This window comes from Lichenostomus cassidix, chromosome Z (assembly GCF_008360975.1).
Source record: "Lichenostomus cassidix isolate B80296 chromosome Z, HeHo_3.0, whole genome shotgun sequence".
In the NCBI taxonomy this organism is placed as follows: Eukaryota; Metazoa; Chordata; class Aves; order Passeriformes; family Meliphagidae; genus Lichenostomus; species Lichenostomus cassidix.
Window position 1 is genome coordinate 71,655,534 of NC_139511.1, and position 17,633 is coordinate 71,673,166.

General features: G+C 44.0%; 1 protein-coding gene and 1 long non-coding RNA gene across 5 annotated transcripts in view; one reads left to right on the forward strand and one right to left on the reverse strand.

The window, feature by feature from the left end:
• The window catches only part of SETBP1 (SET binding protein 1), a 269,168-nt gene that overhangs the window by 121,311 nt on the left and 130,224 nt on the right, over positions 1 to 17,633 (forward strand). For 3 of the 4 annotated variants that reach the window (XM_085043350.1, XM_085043352.1, XM_085043349.1), the window contains one exon: positions 1,834 to 1,905. The exons of the other annotated variant lie outside the window; for it this stretch is intronic. In XM_085043350.1, coding sequence (XP_084899476.1) covers positions 1,834 to 1,905 — 72 coding nt within the window. The remainder of the gene's footprint in view (positions 1 to 1,833; positions 1,906 to 17,633) is intronic. 4 annotated transcript variants of the gene reach the window in all.
• Positions 275 to 17,282, reverse strand: LOC146425199 (uncharacterized). Its single transcript, XR_014847026.1, has 4 exons — positions 17,123 to 17,282; positions 1,363 to 1,894; positions 517 to 664; positions 275 to 360 (listed from the first exon to the last, which is right to left on the reverse strand). It is a non-coding gene; the product is annotated as an uncharacterized LOC146425199 (long non-coding RNA).

A 17,633-nucleotide genomic window follows, 5' to 3' on the forward strand; every position in this document is an offset into this window, starting at 1 on the left:
TCACCCTGGAATCATTTCTCCTCCAGGTTGAACAATTCCAGTGTTTCAGTCTTTCCTCATAGGTGACATGTTCCAGAATTTTCCAGATGTCATTGCTGACACTTTTGGCTGCAGCTGCACATGTTCCTCTGTGCATTACCTCCTCCTTTAAACCAGAGATCTCTCAGGATGGGAATCTCAGAGGTCTGTGGGACTCTAACCTGCAGGACAAAGTGGCAGGAGTGGGGATTAAAGCCTATGTTCAGAGGAGACCTTGGTGTCTATCCTGACTTACCAGACAACTGTACAGACCATTTCTCATGCTTTTAGATCAGGACCCAGCTTGTGTTTACTACTGATTTAAAACTCTTCATACCTCAGCTATCAAATAAAAATTCCCAACAGATTTATAGAGAGGACCCCAAAGATATGGACAGGTATTAATGTGGAATGACAGCATCCATGTGTGCACAGTAGCAAAGTAGTGTTTCTTAAGAAGATGAACTGGGAGCAAGAAATGAAGAGAACTTCACAAACCTTGTTATTTCAGCCAGCAGACCTCTCTCATTTCTTGAACTCTTCACAATAGGGGAGCTTGTGGAATCATCTTGTCCATCTTGGGGCAAAAATGCTACTCTTGTATTTTCCAAGTGGTCAAGAAAGCCATCTGGGCAGTCTGTGCTTCCTAATGAGGGAAGGCTTTGACAAGGCAGGTGTATGATTTTGTCTTTATTTCTCCCTGTGTGAAAGAAGTGTCTTTGGACGTATTCTCCTGAAACATGAGTCATGTGTGTCTCAAGTTGCTTCCTTGAAATCCTTCATCCTTTTAGCACTTCATAATGAGAAACATTGTCTTCTTGGAGTTGTTATGAGGTGACTTGTGTCGGGAAGGGTTAATCTAAAGGGCTTTTCCAAGGATGTCTTCCACTCCTTCTCCCCACACCTTCCTCATTCACAGTCTTATTTTTTGGACCTGTAACCTCACATTTCTGTAATCTAAATGTGCAAATGCTTTGCAGTCACGGTCCAGTAGCTGGGTTAATCTCAGACCCCTGGAGTGGCAGATGGCTGATTTGTTGCTGATTCCAGTTATAGAGAATTGTGTCACCTATTATCTTTGCACAGGCTGATGCTTAAAAGGATGCCTTTGGCAAAATCAGTGAAAAGCAAAGCAAAGCAAAGCAAACACTTTCTGGTGTGCATCACCACAGGTGAAAATGTAAAATATTCCACCTTTGTGTGAAAAGCTGGAGAGGTGGACAAAGAAGAGAAGAGGTGGGAGGGGAGGAAGGGGAGATGAAGACTCATTTTCATAGCAGAAGTACCGAAGTGCAGTGCAGAGCAGGTTTGTTTTAGTCACGATGTTGAATCACGAGCACTCACTCTGTTTTAAATGGTTTTGCAATGTGGTAATCCTTGGCTGCAGCTCCCTGCTTTAACTCCTATACACAAACCAGGAGGGTTGGCTTCTTGTGACACCTTCCTGCTCTTCCCAAGCTTTCCTCACACGGGTTGTCAAGGGAATCCATGGCATCACTCCCTGAGATCACAGCTTGTCGTGTGCCCCACGGCTGCTGGGGAAAGCTGTGGTGGCTCTGTGATGCCAACGTGCTCTCAAGGGGTGCTTGGGAGGGGAAGCCTACACATCTGTGTGGGGAAAGGGGAAGCTTGTGGGGCCTAAAAAACACTGTGGGACCAAGGGGGGACCCCACCACTGGGTGCTCAAATGGCCTCAGCTGGCAAGTGGTGGTGGCCATGCTGAAACACATAAGGAAATCAAAAGGGCAGAGCAAATTCTGGATGCTTGTGACTGTTTTCTGCACAGTCATCCCTACAATCAAGGTTTTCTTTCAGGGTCAGATGAAGAATTTGGGAAGAGAGTGTGGGTTCCCTGTGCAGAGTCCAGTGACGAAATCTGTGAACAAGGTAAGGACAAGCAGTTATGGCTGTGATGATTTTTGTTCCCTCCCTTTGCCTTTCCAAACACCTTTTTGCAATGTTGCACACAACACACAAAATTTAAGTATGGGCAGCCCAGAAACTGATAGTCCAAGCACTAAGCCAGTGAGTCTAAAACATTAAATTTGGTTTCTTTTAATGCATGGCATTATGATCATTTGGGTTTTAGAACAGTTTGTATTGTATCCAGATGATCTGTGTGTGAATAATTGTTACCAACCTCCTGACACCAGGACCTAATTAGGAAGTAAGAGCCTTAAATAGGCCATTTGCGTGGTGAGCTTCCATATGTCTCCTTGCACAATTTATTTGCTCCACTCCATTGAGATATAATGAGAATGAAACTCTTAGAACTGCTTTTGACTCTGAGGCTCTTCTCTTCATCTCCTCTGCAGTTATAGCCCCTATCAAGAAGATAATATCTGTTTCCCTGTTTTCAGAAAAAAAAAGCTAGGGTACTGCTGCTTTCAGTCCAGATTGCCCAAGCTTCTCTGTTTCCATGTTTCCAATGGAAATGGAGTGAGAAATGCCAAAACAACCTGCAGACTAAGACAAATGGAATGCTGTCAGAGAAAGAAGAAAGGTTAGGGCAGGATGCTCTTGAAGGAATACTACCTGTGCTATCTATGTCACAACCCTGCTGAAAGCCAATGCTGTTGTATTTCAGTTAATGTATAGATGCAATGTTAGGATTTCAATGGATAGAAGCAATTTCAAGAGATGTGTATTGGTCCTGTTTGGCTTTCTTCCTGCTGGGATGTGAGGGAGGGCGAAAGGTTGGTGCAAGACAGCCTGGGTTTTGTCTTAGTTTTGAATATTTAGCTCAGTCTGAACCAACAACCCCCCTGAGACTCCATGTTTAAATGCAGGGTATGTTGTTCAAGTAGAGTTTCAGAATATATCCCTTATTTCCAAACTCCTCTTGCATGCATGACTCCATCCCATGCTTCATGAGTCCTGCTTGATTCTTTTACTCCCATCATTCTGAAGTCAGCAAAACTTAAATGTATGATTAAGCATTATTTTCCATCAGGATACGCTTTAATAAATTCTTAAGTTTGGGGTTTTTTTCACCCCCAAATATGGATCTTGTTTGGTTTCCCAGTGAAAGACAACTCTACTTGCAATGATTTTGTTTATGATAATTCACTTGCATGTTCCCTTCCAGGAAATTGTCATTGCCTTCCAGAAGGGAGGTTAGTGCTAGTCCCCTCGCAGGGATAATTATAATCAGACCTGTCAGCCTTCACACAGTCTACGCTTATCACTTGCATTTAGGAGGATTTTTCCTGAAGCCTATTACCAGTTCTGCTTCTTAGGGAAAAATAGTCATGATTTTTTCTGCTAATCTTTGATGGCTCTCAGCTTTGAAAGCATGGAGAGGAGCAAAATGACTGCCAGTTGCAGTTAAAGAAACTGTCTGTTGGTTCTGGTATAGAGCTCTGGAAAGCCAAAGAGTGGGTGGAAAGACTGGGAAATGCTGAGGGGTTTAATGTGGTTGTGACAACACTTAGGTGTTCTGGAGACACAAAACAGTGATTTTCCCAATGGCAATCCTCACAGGAGCTACCTCTGCAGACCTGCTAGACATGGACTTCAGGTGGCAGGTGGCTCTTGGCAGTGGTAGCTTCTGTCCCTGCTGTTTTGGGCAGCAATCCCTGCCCATGTTGACAGGCTGAGAAGAAAGATGGCCAGAGAAGTGGCTGCAGTTGGTGCTGGAAGAAGTGACTGGCATTGCATAGACCAGTGGTCACCAGTACAGAGGTGACCAGCTGGCCCAAGTGGTGGTGTTGAGTAGGATGTGGTTCAGTGTTTTATTCATCCCAGGATGTTTGAAAATTGTCCCCTCTAGTGTTATTCCCTGGGAAACACATTGCCCCATTTAGTAGATTTTCCCCCATTTTCACTCCATTATTGCTATCAATGTGATAATTACCCCCTTTTGTTAACATTTTTTTTGCAGACATGAAGACAAAAAGGTGTAAGTTTTACCCTTTCCTTAGACTAAATGAGTGATGTATCTTTAAGTCCTTCCTATGTTGTCATCATGCTTTTTGTAATGTACTCAGAGATTTGGGCTCCCTTGATTTTGGCAGAATCTGAGGATTGTCAGCACTTTATAGCTTTTTTAGCAAAGGAGATGTTGGGAGACTGGGAACTCCTATGTTCTCTGCAGTTTTATATTTACAGTGCACAGAGATATGATTTGCCTTTGTTTTATTTAAATTTGCTGGCAACTAGAGATTTATTTATCAGGTGTCATTCCCTGAAGGATGATAAATGCCATAAAGAGAAGACTTCATCTATTATACAAACAGATTTGAAGGCTTTGCTATTACATTCCTCTGCCTGTTGAATGGAGTAAAAATGCCTTTGGCTGAACAGAGACAGAGTGATACTTAGCAGTAGCATCTTATGACCTTTTGATCAGCTGAGATCTCAAGCCATATTAGTGGACAGATTATGATGTGATGGAAAGAGGGCCAGGAATAGCCTTTTTATCATGAGATCCTTTCTGTGAATATCCTTCTTGGGTGTATTCAGGTGGTTAATCACTACAGCCAGGGCAATCATTTGGAAACAGGCTGGTACAGGCAATACAAATACACTCAGGTTTGCCAAATGCAGCTGGACATTACAGCTAATAGTTTCTTCCTAATATTCTCCTACCCTCCTGTTTCTATCACAGTTGTGGGTGACCTTGCAATTTTTTTTCTATCACTAATAACCCCATTTTGGCAGAAAGAGCAACACAAAATGAGCCCTGAGTCCTTGGACCACAGGGGAGCTGCAGTCCCCGAATCAAAAGAATGCACATGGTGAATATGGATATCTGACTGTGAAGGGAAACTCACATGAAAATGTCTCTGTCATTTTAGAGATAATAACAGTAGTGCTTAAACCTATTTCAACCCTTTCCTAAGAAAAAAGAAATAATGTAGGTTTCAAAAAATGCACAGCCCTGATAGTATTTCTCATTTTATAGGGCCAAACAGAGAAAAGAACAACTTTTACATTATCTTACCCACCTGCCTGTGCAGAATTACTCCTTAAACTTTGCTCTAGCTTTGAATTAGCCTCCTTTTCATCCTAATGGCCAAGAGGAATATGCAGCCTCCTTGAAAATGGAACACAAAGAATCGCTCGTTCACTGCTGACTCTGCACATCAATAGCAGTTATGTCAAAGCTTGACCCAGGTGCTGTGGTCACCTTTGTAAGGCAAAAGGACAGACACATGTTTGTGGATTTCAGTGTGCATGCATGTGGGTCTGTCTGAGTGTGATCACATGCCCTGGCAGCCCATGCTGGTTATGTACCTAGTTAGCACACAGGAGCCTGAGTTGCACTCGTTTTACTCCCTCCTGTAGCCAAACAAGCTGCTCATTTCCCTGTCAGGAAGAAGAAAGGCTGGCAGTGTGAATCCCAAACTGTCAGTGTAGTGAGGATGCTGATGCACCAGGTCTCGAGAACAATAAGCTTCCACAGCCCTGTGGGAACTCTTTGAAAATAAGGAGGTTATGGAGGTGGGAGAAGCACACAGCAGGACACTGTCTCCTCTCATCTCCCCCAGCCTCTTCAATCAGGTGCCTGCTGGGCTTCCCACTCCTCCTGCCTTTTGCACTAGATCACAGCATCAGACGGTATTAGATTCTGCTGGCATGGAGGAATCTGCCATCCTCCTGGAATTATAACTGCCTGGGCCAGGAACCCACCATGAAACATCGAGGCTGTGAGCCCACATGGTGCCTTTAGCTGCTGCTGCCAGGGCCACAAAGGTGTCCAAACGGGAGCTGGGAGGTGACACCAACTCCCAACACAGGTCTGCACCAGCTTTTCCTTGGGAAAAACAGGAACTGCAAAAGGTGGATGGCAGCCTTGGTGCTGTCCACAAGTGCCATCCCTGAAATACAGGCAGCTCACCAGGATAAAGAGCTCCCTCTCAAACTCCATCCCCAAACCATGAGTAGGTTGCTGCGTGGGTGATGCTCACGGCTGAGTGTTAGAAGTGTCATGAGCTAAACCATTCAAAGGGATGTGTTCCTCTGAACAGCTCCCATATCAGAGTAAGAGTTTCTGGTGGCAGCTTTGAAACCTTTTCACTGAGAAGGCTTTGTGGTGTGTGTGGTGAAGAGAGTGTAGGCATGAATTATTTCCTCTGCCTCCCTGCTCTGCCTTGCATCCCTGTGAGCTGTAGGAGGGTGCCAAGATTTGGGGGACACAATACCAAGATCTTCCCTCTTGGTTTGGGATTGAATTAATCCTGCTTTGCCTTTTGCCAGATGGCCCAGTCTTGATAAAATCAATTCTTCTCAAAGTAAAGAGCTTGCACTCAACTTCCTGTAGCTCAGAGAAGTCCATGAAAACAGACTTGCTCTGCCTTCTGGAGGTCAAGACAGAAAGTTGCTATGGGACATCTCATAGTATCCCAGTTGTCATGGTTTAACCCCATCAGGCCTCCTGTAGCCCGTTGCTCATTCCTCCACCGGCAGGATCAGGGAGAGAATTGGAAGGGTAAAAGCTGGAAAATCCATGGGTTGAGATGAAGACAGTTTAATAGGGACAGCAAAACACGTGCACACAAGCAGAGCAAAAAAGGGAATGAATTCACTGCTTGCCATGGGCAGGCAGGTGTGCAGCCATCTCCAGAGAGCAGGGCCTCATCCCACATAACAGTGGCTTGGGAAGACAAACACCATTGCTCCAAACATCCCTCCCTTCCTCCTTTTTCCCCTCACGTTATATTATCTTCACTGCTGTGGCTGCACAAAAAGCAGCAAAGGCCTTGGCTCTGTGCAGGCCCTGCTCAGCAATAACAAAAACTTCTCTGTGTTATCAACTCTGTGTTCAGCACAAACCCAAAACACAGCCCTGTACCACCCCAGGAAGAAAATGAACTCTGCCCCAGACAAAAGCAGCACACCAAGGTAGCACAGTTAGAGCATGAGACAAGTACTTGAGGTGGGATGCTTTTTTGGGGGTAAGCAATTTAAAGTACCAAACTTCAAAGATGTAGTATCAGGCAGATGTAAGTGATGTGCAGTGGGATAAGGAGGACAGTGATCTGTTTATGAAGTTAATCTGTCCACGCATTACATTTTTTTCACTTTAAACACATCACATCTGGTTCCTTGCAAATATTCTTAGATTGCGGACAGCAGTAAACACACCTCCTATTAAGAGTGATTTCATGAACCAGCTAAAGGATTATTGTTATAACCAAAGTTACTGCCATATAACTCCCTTCTTCTGGCTGGAAAGAAATAATCTTGATCAGGAAGAGAAATATGTCATAACAATGACTTAAGCAAGTTAAACAGTATCTGGGAACGTTCACAGGAATGTTACTGGGTATACTCAAAGTACTAAACCAGTTCTCAGCACACTTTTGGTCCAGCTAGCAAGCTCCTAAATCATTCTTAAGCATGGATCAGGGTTCATCCCTGTGAGCTGTTTGCATTTAGCGGCTGCATTAGGGAAGTCAGGACACGGTTGTGAGCAGAGGTACAAACCTCTCTGTGCCAGTTGGCCTCTATGCCTGGGAATATTTCTGGGCACATTTAATTCCTGCTGCCTGAAGAGGCTCAGGCCCAACTGAGAAACTGGACTCCTTCACTCAAAACTCCATTTGTCAGCAGTGGGAGAGGGGAGCCACCCTCAGAGGCTGATTCAGCCTCCCTTGATCCTGACCTGTCCAAATTGTACACAGCTGCCAAGGCAGCTAAGCCTGCAGGGTTTAACATGCTGATAGCAGAGAATAGGCTGTATTGTCCCCAAAAAGGCAATGTATAGCACAGGTACACTTCCTGAATATTTTCTAGTCACCTCCCCAGCCTCCTCAAAATCAAGTAAAAAGATTATTAGGTGGCTGAAGTGTTCATTCCTGCAACAGGGAGTGTCACCCATTATTTTTATTTTTTTTTCTCTCTTACCATGAGGAAGTTCCTTTTTCAATAAGTTGCAGCCATAAGATAGATGTTCTATATAATTTCCTTTCAATGGTTTGGTCCCTGATAGTTAAATGTGTCCCTGAAGATAATTGTAGACTTATACATAATAAAGCAGCTCATGGAAGGATACAGCACTATGTCTTTCAAATGTAAATAAACCCTTTGTTTGATATAGAAAGTTTTATTTTGAGTTCACCGTATCAAAATATACTTACCCACATATATATAGATATAGGTATCTAATTTTTCTCACTGAGTTAAAAACCTCATTGAAAAAAATAACTCTGGCTCAGCTCCTGCAACCACAGTGTAATGTTTCAATATCTTTTCTTTCACTGAAATCTTCTCATGCACAAGGTGATCTGATTTAATACTTGTTTAAACATATCAAACAAAACATTATGCTTTCAAGAATACCTAAAGTGTTTGGTCACAGTGGGTATGAAATTATTGATTGGATTTGGCACATATTTGGAAACATGACCTTAATCTGCAGGTCTCAGGGAAAAAGGTATTTTCTTCAGGTATTGAGTAAGTCAGATAAATAAATTATATTTTTGACATGTTAAAGATGTTCCATTTTAGACAAAGGAAGTGATATCCCAGTTGTGTCACTGAAACTCAATGTCCTGTGTTGCTTGTTAACAGCTGCACATTTGTTGTTTCAGTGTCCCAGTTTGCTCTCAAGTATAAATGTACTGCCACATACCAAATAATCAATAGCTCTGCCAGCTCTGGAAATACAATATTGCTATTAATATTGATCCACACAACAGAAATCAAGGCATCAAACTTTGCAGGCATGACTTGCCAGCACCCTGCATTTTGCCTGCAGAGTAACCACTTGAAAATCGCTATTCCCCAGGGAACAATGTTTTTTGCTCACCCTCATTGCCTGTGTCATAACAAGCACAAATATAAGCACAAGGGGATTGGGGCACAGGTGACCAGCAGATAGGGTGCATATGGATTTATTTCAGCCTCCTGTGGTTTCTGGGTGCAGCAAACCAGATGCAAAGAGCACAGTAAAATCAATCTGCATCAGCCCCAATGTCCATCTCTAAGGGCGCAGCACGCAGCCTGGCTGGCCAAAATAATCAATGCCCTGGGTCTTAGAACCATTTCTAGTGCTTAAAGGAGCTCCAGGAGAGCTGGAGAGGGCCTTTGGACAAGGGTCTGGAGTGACAGGACAAGGGGGAATGGCCTCTCATTGCCAGAGAACAGGGTTAGATGGGATATTGGGAAGGAATTCCTGCTGTGAGGGTGGGGAGGCCCTGGCACAGGGTGCCCAGAGAAGCTGTGGTTGCCCCTGGATCCCTGGCAGTGTCCAAGGCCAGGTTGAACAGGGCTTGGAGCACCCTGGGATAGTGGAAGGTGTCCCTGCCCATGGCAGAGGGGCTGGACTAAATGATCCTTAAGGTCTCTTTCAACCCAAAGCATTCTGTGGTACTCTGGGACAGGTGAGGTGGGGTGTGGATGGATGGTCTGAGGCCCCTGTCAGCCTTCTCCAAGCACTGGGTGCACCATCAGTAGTGAAAGCTCACATGGTTTGCTTGCAGAGGTGATTTCAGGCTCAAGTTCTCAGGTGGGAAAAAAAAAAACATCCTCCAGCATTGAGTATCACTGGCAGCATCAAGAGCATCTGTTCCTTGTTCTCCTGTCCCCTCCAAGCTGCCAGGTTGCCTTGGTAGGGAGAAAATGTGGTGCTCCCCATTCTCACATGTGTGTTCACACACACCTCTGAGAGTTTGGTGGATTTTGTCATATCTGTAATGACTTTGCAATGAAGCTGTGAATGAAAGTTTGGCAGATTGGTTTTACAATTGTCAGCCTTCCCAGAAGCAGCCCAGAATTTCATTAACTAAGATATACACATGATTTCTTATAAGCTCTTTTCAGATTTTACTAGATCCAGATAAATTAAATCAGTATTTCATCTGTGTGCCACCAAAATTAGTTGTCACTGATCTCCTCATAAAGCAATACTATAGCTCTGGTCTCTTATGTTTGAGCAGCAGCTGCACTACATGATGATCCCACTTCTTTAATAAGTGCTTGTAGTTCAGTAAGAATGATGGGAAGCAAGAAACTTGGATATGAGTAGAGCACAGCCTTGGTGAGGATAAGTGGGTAAAGCAGGAAATTTGAGAGGGAATGGTAACACTATGACACCATGGCTGGGTGAAGGTGCAGGACATAGGTGGAAGTTTAAAGCAGGAGGCTCACGTGCTAGAAAGAGTTCATGAGAGGCACTGACAGGGTAAGGGAGGGAAAGAAAATAAACCTTTCCTTTCACATGACTTGGGAAGAGGGCATCAGGAGAAATGGAACCTTCTGCAATGCCTCACTCCTCTCCTCGAGAAGGTCGCCTGATCATGATTCAGTGTCATCCTGACCTGCTGTGCTACCAGCTTAGTTCTCTCTTCCAGGTGACCTTTACCCACATCATCCCCTGGCTCCCAAAGAGCAAATTTATCAGCCTTATCCTTCATCAGAGAACTTCATCTTATCTCTTGCATGAAAAACCATTTAGCACCTGTGAGAGGAAGCTCAAGACAACATCTTGGGAAGTCTACATGAGGAATGAGATTTGTATTATCTCTTACTGGGAGCCATCAAGGTCAGGATTGAAGAGCAGTCAGAGTTGCAGGGAAAATGAATGCAAGGCTCTTTATCTACTGGCAATTCCTAAGACTCGACTTCATATCAAAGATTACATTTCTACACTCTTTGAATTTTAGGCAAAAGTCTAAAATTCAGACACTCAGCCAGGAGCAGGTATGACTCAGGCTTGCTGGTTTGCAAGAACATGAAGGTAGGGCTGAAGCTGTCATCAGCTGTAGCTGTGTAGTGTCAACAAAAAGAGGTGGTGCCATGGTTGCAAGCTCTTAAAACATTTCTCTCTCCACCAGTATCACCTTTTCTCGGTACAGGCTCAGCAGCTTACTTCAGCTGCAACTGAAACCACAAGTTATGTCATTATATATTTTTTTTCCTCCCATTGGATGGTGAGTGTATGGCCATTTATGCCCTCATCTCCTCTTCAAGATAAAATGCCCCAAAATGCCATCATTGAAGTTCAGAGGTCATCAGTGACTTTAAAATCCCCTGCAATCACCTTGGATCAAACCCAAATGAAATAAAAGTCAATGAAAGAGTCAAGAGACCAAGGCACCAAAATAATGTGTCCTAGGCAAGCAGCTTGGTGGTTTCAGAGTGTTTCTGGCAGCCATCTGCTCGTTTGAATTTGAGGATGTGACGCTTTTAGAAGTCAGAGAAAAAAACACACACTCAGACCCACAGTCTTCAGATATTTTATGATAACAGGATCCTCTTTTTTTGTGCCCATTTTCTTGCAACCTCAAAAATGTCCTGTTTTGCAATCATACTCTCAGCAGGTGTTCGTAGTGCTGAAAATACCAGGCTGTATAATTCTCCAATGAAAAAAAGAGTGTCTGATGCCTTGAAATATTTTCTCTTCACCCCTCTTCATGAATGCGAACAGAGTAGCCTGTGTAACTAAAACCCAACAGTCACTTGTTTATTTACATGGTTAATGACTATCCCTTTTTAGCTAAAAAGATACAGTTTTTATCATTCTACTCCTGCTTCAACTCTGTGGTCTCAGCCTTGTCCCATGTAACAAAATGTTTCTTTTGTGGATGGTGTTAACTGAGACACCAGTGACAAAGCCACATTTAAGAGCTAAATTTCCCTTTTATTCTCAAAGGTGATCAGGATCAAAGCACCAAGAGTCCAAAGCTGGAGAGAGAAACTTGAACTCCTGGTGTATCCTTCCTGTGAACAAATAAAGACATTATAGGTTCCCTTGCTGCCAGTGTGACCCCTTTTAATCAGCAGCATGGCCACAGTTAGGAAGATGATATTGTGGCAGTCCATAAAATCCCTGTCACAGCCAGAGCATCATAAAGCAAATATATTATTGTTCTTGGCCCAAAGCGTGTGTGACAATAAAAGGTGAAGACAGAAGCTGAAGAGTCCTGCAGAGGCAGGCAGGAGTGGGAAAAGGCTCTGCAGAGCCCATGGTGCAGCCAGCTGTGGCCAGATGTTGCTAGAGTTGGGTGCATCTCACTGGGAGAGGTCTGCAACAGGACTGTGGGCAAGGCTGGTGTAATGAGAGCCTTTTCCTTGCAGGAGTGACAGCCTAGGGGAGGAGACGAAGGTGTAAGAGCAGAAGATGTTTACTCTCTTACTTGGCACTTGCTTAGGGAAAACATTCTTTCTCAATTTTTTTTTTTAAAACCCCAAAACTAAAATGAATAAGACATTCATAAACCAATGAAAGCTTCATTTTCATCTGTTATAATAGACTTCATTAAATTCTGGACATTCACCACATCACAATGTTTATCTGCAACACAGTATTTCCCCGTGCCTGATGAAAAGGAACAGCAGGACTACCTCAGAAAATTCAAGCTACTTCTAGCATCTAGTGTCAGGATTTTAATAGCACACACATTACCTTGGGTTTTTTTATACAGCTTCATTTTGTTTTATGTGACAATACTTGTTTTTGATGCCATGCTTTTCACACATAAATCTCAGCATCTCGAAAAGCAGGGCATAACACTCTTCCTGTTTCAGAAAACAGAAAAAAACCTGAGTGAGCTGATTCAGTTGTGGCCAGAGAGCAAAACAGACTTCAATTTTCTAAATCCTGTCCCAGTAGGACATTGCATCTCCAACTGGAAGATTTACCCCTGAGTAGATTTATCCCCACTGTCATATGGGATGTGAATCAAAGGCTCGCAACAAACTGGGATGAGAAGAGTGGAAGCCCTTTGGCTTTTCATGGTGCTGGATTGCTCACCTCCAGATTCTTTTGCGGAGTCAAGAGTTCTGAGGTGGTAACTGGAAGGGAAAATATTCAGCTTGGTGGATAAAGCAAATAACATGAGGGTACCTTTGTATTCCTTCCGGTTTTGTCTCTGGCCATTCTCTGTTGGCTCTTCCTAGTGGGATTTTCTCTAAGTCCTGTTTGGCATAGAGAAGAAAAGAGCTGACCTCCTCTGTGCTTCCTGTTTGTTTTCTTCTGATCTCAGATTTGCTTTGAGGGCAGTTTGGGTTCAGTGTCCTTCTGAGGCTCTGTAGGACTCACCAGGTCCTGTGGTGGAGTCTGTCAGCAGCAGCAGGAGTGACTTGGAAGGCCAAGAGTCATGAGGGCAAATCTAGAAGTCCCTGCAATAGCTAACTGTGCTACTAGTCACCCATAATTAGCCAATTTTTGGGGGAAAAAAACCCACCTGCTTGTTAAAAATGGTTCAGTTTTTCAGCTCTGTGCTTCTGAGGGTGGTTCTGAATGTCCTGGGGCAGGGATTTAATCCTGAAGCCCACCTTCTGGGCTCTGAGTTGGGAATCCGTGGCATTCCCAAATTGTTTTGCTGCATTACATGTGGCCTTAATTGCAGGCTTTGAGGGGCCACACTTTGATAACCCATTGCTGCTGAGGGACAATCATGTCCCTTCAAATCCTCTGCCTTGTCCTTTGCTATCACATGCCAGCACATTTTGCAGCGAGGAGCCTTTTTCTTCTCAAGAAAAACAGGAAGATTGGTGTCAAGCAGCTCCAGAAATCTCTGTGAGCTGTGCTGCCAAATGTCCTCTTGCTTTGGCACTGGGAGTCTCCCAGCATGGTGCTGCCTTTGATTTGCAATGACAGGAGATGTGACAAACGAGCCTCTGTGGGCTCTGTCCTTCTTGGAAACGAGCTGTAAACCTAAACGGGTTGTACCCCAGTGAAATCAGCCAGTGAATGAATCAACTGAGTGTGCTCAGAAATATTCCCACTGCTTCCAGGGAGAACTCAAAAAGGACTCCCTGATAATTGGGGAGCCATCCCTCCACACGGCTGTGGAGCCACTGCCACCATGGCATCTTCCACAAAGGCAGACTGTGGTCATGCAGCTCTCAAAACAAGGAGAAAGCCAGGGAAGTGGGCAATAACATCCTTCCTCCACAGCCTTGTCCACCCTACACATACATCTCCTGGCCATGGAAAGAGCTTGTAATTCCTATATGTGGTTTTTTTTAAGGGCAGATCAGTTGGCCAAGATTAGGCCTAGGAAGTGGAGGAATCTGTGGCTCAGCACCAAGCCAAGCTGCTTTTTCTCAAGGACGTTTAAAAAAGCACCATTCCCCAGTTTCATATACCTTGAGATCCTGGCTGCTGCCTACAGAACAATGATTTTGTGAGGCTGTTATAAAACACTGAGGAAAACAGAGACACCTCTGGCTGAAATTTCCCTGTCCATGCAGGCCTAACTTGCAGGGAAGTGTTGGTTTTCTGGACAACAGTTCATAGGATGAGGATGCTTTGGAAAGAGAGTCTAGTAAGTTGATGGAGAGGCGCTTTCTGGCCATACTCAGCAATTATTAACATTTTATAGACATCCCTGGCAGCATTCAAGGCCAGGGTGGATGGTTCTCAGAGCATCCTTGTCTAGTGGAAGGTGTTCCTGCCCATGGCAGGGGGGTAGGAATGAGATGGCCTTGAAGGTCCCTTCCAACCCAAACCATCCTGTGATTCCATGAAATTATGTGATTAATATGCCAGAGGGTGCTCACAGGAGTATTTCTATGTGACATAAAAAGCAATTTACCTATATTGTGACTAAAGCACCAAAGCCACCCTTTGCTGACATCACCACATGCAATTTTTATCCCTACATTTAACTCACAGTATTTTAGGTGCTGAAAGCACAGAACTGTTCGGTAGTGCCAGAGTTAAACTTAAAAAGAACTGGGGTAACAGAGAGATTGAAATTATTTAGGTCAGTCCCATTCTTCTCCAGATTTCCCTTGCCTGGCTTAGTTTGTGCAAAGCTTCATTCCCCATCTCATAGCTGGTGGACAGAGCCAGGGAAGCACATCCAAAAGTTTCTCTCTGCAGATACAGGCCTGATACACTCCAGAAGGACAAAAAGAGCAATCATGTTGATGTGAACTGAGCCAATTAAATGTCTAAGCAGTGTTTCGAAAGCGAACATGGGCGGCATCAGAAATTTTCCATCAGCTGTAATAACGTCAATTACTTTGCCAGTTGCTGATTCCACTGTGATTTGTTTAGTGCAGCCATGCTTCAGCCTCTTGCCTGGGCTGATACACTTTGTTTATGCTGACTGTTCATTTCCAGAGCATCTCTCTCTTTTTTTCCTAGTGTTTTCTCTTTTCCCAGGTCTATCTCAGAGCCAGAATAGTGCTCTTCCCTCTGCCCCTCCCAGATGGGGCAAGGTATCCTAAAAGGCTGACAAGTTTCTTGGGTGTAAGAGATGCTGTTGCTGCTCCCAACTACTTTGTAGATGGAAGAGATCATGTTGCCCTTCCCCTTTTGGCACTTTTTTGCTTTTAAAAAGCAAAAACCCTCCCAAGAAGTCGAGGAGTTTCTCAAGGAGTGAGCTGTTGGGATCTGATAATGATGGTGGCTCAAAAGCCAATTGCTTTTATCTCAGGGATGCACAGAGGGACCTTGTGCCTCTCCTTGTGACAAAGGGACTCAAGGACTCATGCACACTCATAGTGAGTCTCCCTGGAAAGTTAGCTGGAGTTTTTCATTGGTGTTTACATTCAAGTCCGTGGGAATTAATGGGAGTCTCTGTAGCCACTTTGCACAAGAGCTGTGATTCCTTTCCTGTTAATCAGGGAAGAGTGCTAATCATGGGCATTTAAGGAATGCATCTGCCTGACTGGCAACTTGAATGTGAAGTGCTGCAATACCTTCCAGGGATTTTAAAAGCTGGTTTAATCCCTTTTCAGTCAGGTCCAGACTGGGGAGGGTGGGATGACTTATCCTCTGTCCTCCTTCAAGAGATGCCAAGAGGTGGCTTGGCCTCCAAGGTGAGTAATGTCTTTACCTCCTTCTCACCTTCCCACAGCAGCTATTGCCACCTCCAGAACCCCACTGGTGGTGCATTTTGCACATACCAGCCTTGGTAGGTTTACCAAGATACCTTACTAGGCTCTTTCCTAATATTCAGTCTGAGCCTGCCCCAAGCACATCTTCACCAGGTTGCAGCAGGACCTTTTCCTAGCCATCCCCAGGGCAAGTGGAGGAGCCCCCAGAAACATGATCTGCCACATGAAGTATCAGCTAGGGATGAGGCTATCAGCTCTATTCATACCCTGCTATCAGTTTCAGCTTTGCAGCTGACTAATATATGTGACACACTTTGCTGCTCACAGCCCTCCTTGTCACCAGGAATTGTAAAAGATCCTCTGGACGTGTCACAGTTCATATCAGCCACAAATAGACACAAAACAGACAAGCTGCTGGCTCACGTCAGACAAATGTGGCAAAGGGAGTTTGCAGGGGGAATGTTTAGTAAACCTAAATTGAGAAAATTAAGGCAGACTTTGGCTCCAGGAGACAAACACACTGGGATGTGGTTCCTTTTTCCAGCAGTGTCACTGTGATGGACCTCATGCCCAATTACCTGGCAGTTTACACAGTCAACAAAAAGGCTGCAAAATGTGAGTGGGGCTGAATTCTTCCCTTACACAGTCCAGAATTAAAATTTCTCATCCACTCTGTGTTCACAGCAGCACAGCTGCCATGGACACCAGCTGCAAGTCCTGTTTTCTTTGTGGGAAACTGAGACACAATGAAAAATAAATTTTCCAAGTCACAAACCTACTTTGCACAAAATTTAAAAATACAAGAGAACATTTCCTATGTGCTGTCTCACCTACAGGACAGCCTTGCATTCAAAGATAGTTTACGTGTGAATGTTTGTGGAGCAGCAAGTAACTCAGCAGTCATTAAGTCCATACCATATTCATTTAACCCTCAATTAAAACAATTATAGAATAGAAACACAGAATTACTAAGGTTGGAAAAGAGCTCCAAGATCATCAAGTCCAACCTTTGATTGAACACCACCATGTCAACTAACCCATAGTTCCACTCCAGTCATTTCTTGACCTGCAAGGATGGTGACTCCACCACCTCCCTGGGCAGCCCCTTCCAATATTTAGCAAACTTTTCTGTGAAAAAAAATTTCCTGATGCTCAACCTGGTGCAGCTTGAGGCCACTTCCTCTTGTCCTGTTTCTTTTTTCCTGGGAGAAGAGGCCAACCTCCACTTGGCTACAGCCTCCTTCCAGGTAATGGTAGAGAGAGGTCTTAAAAAATCAAATACTAAGATTTTGAGAATACCCAAATATTTTCTTTTTTAGAATACAGAAAAATTAAGCTCCCTTATGATTGAAAAGTCACTAACCTTTTTCTTTATTCTTCCCCGTCCTCTGTTATCCTTGCAGAGTACTATTGCAGGGTCATGACATACTAATTGTGTATGTGTTGCAATATAATAACTCATCTGGAGCTTTAAACTAGCAAAGGGATTATAAAACTAGACGCTGCTCAGTTGGTATGGCCGGCTTGGTGTTTATTTTAGGGAAGGATCCATTATCTCGCTGTGTTGGAGAGCTGCCCTCAGAGCCCCAGCAATTCCTGCCCTTTGTTTGAGGTCAAAGGCAGGCAGGTCTCTCTCCTGGTGTTTAATCTGACTTTTTTATGGGATCCTCTCCTGGGTTTTAGCAATATTTAGTAAAAGAAATAAAGCCAAATTTGTCGTCAGCCTCATTAAGGAAACTTCACTGTTGGGTTACTAAATAAAATCCAGTGGAGTCCCACTGGATGCGTTTTCTATCACAGTAGAGGGTGTTTAATGCAACCCTTATGGTAGTAGAGCAGCCTTTGGTTATGGTAAGGCCTTGGAGATTTTGGAG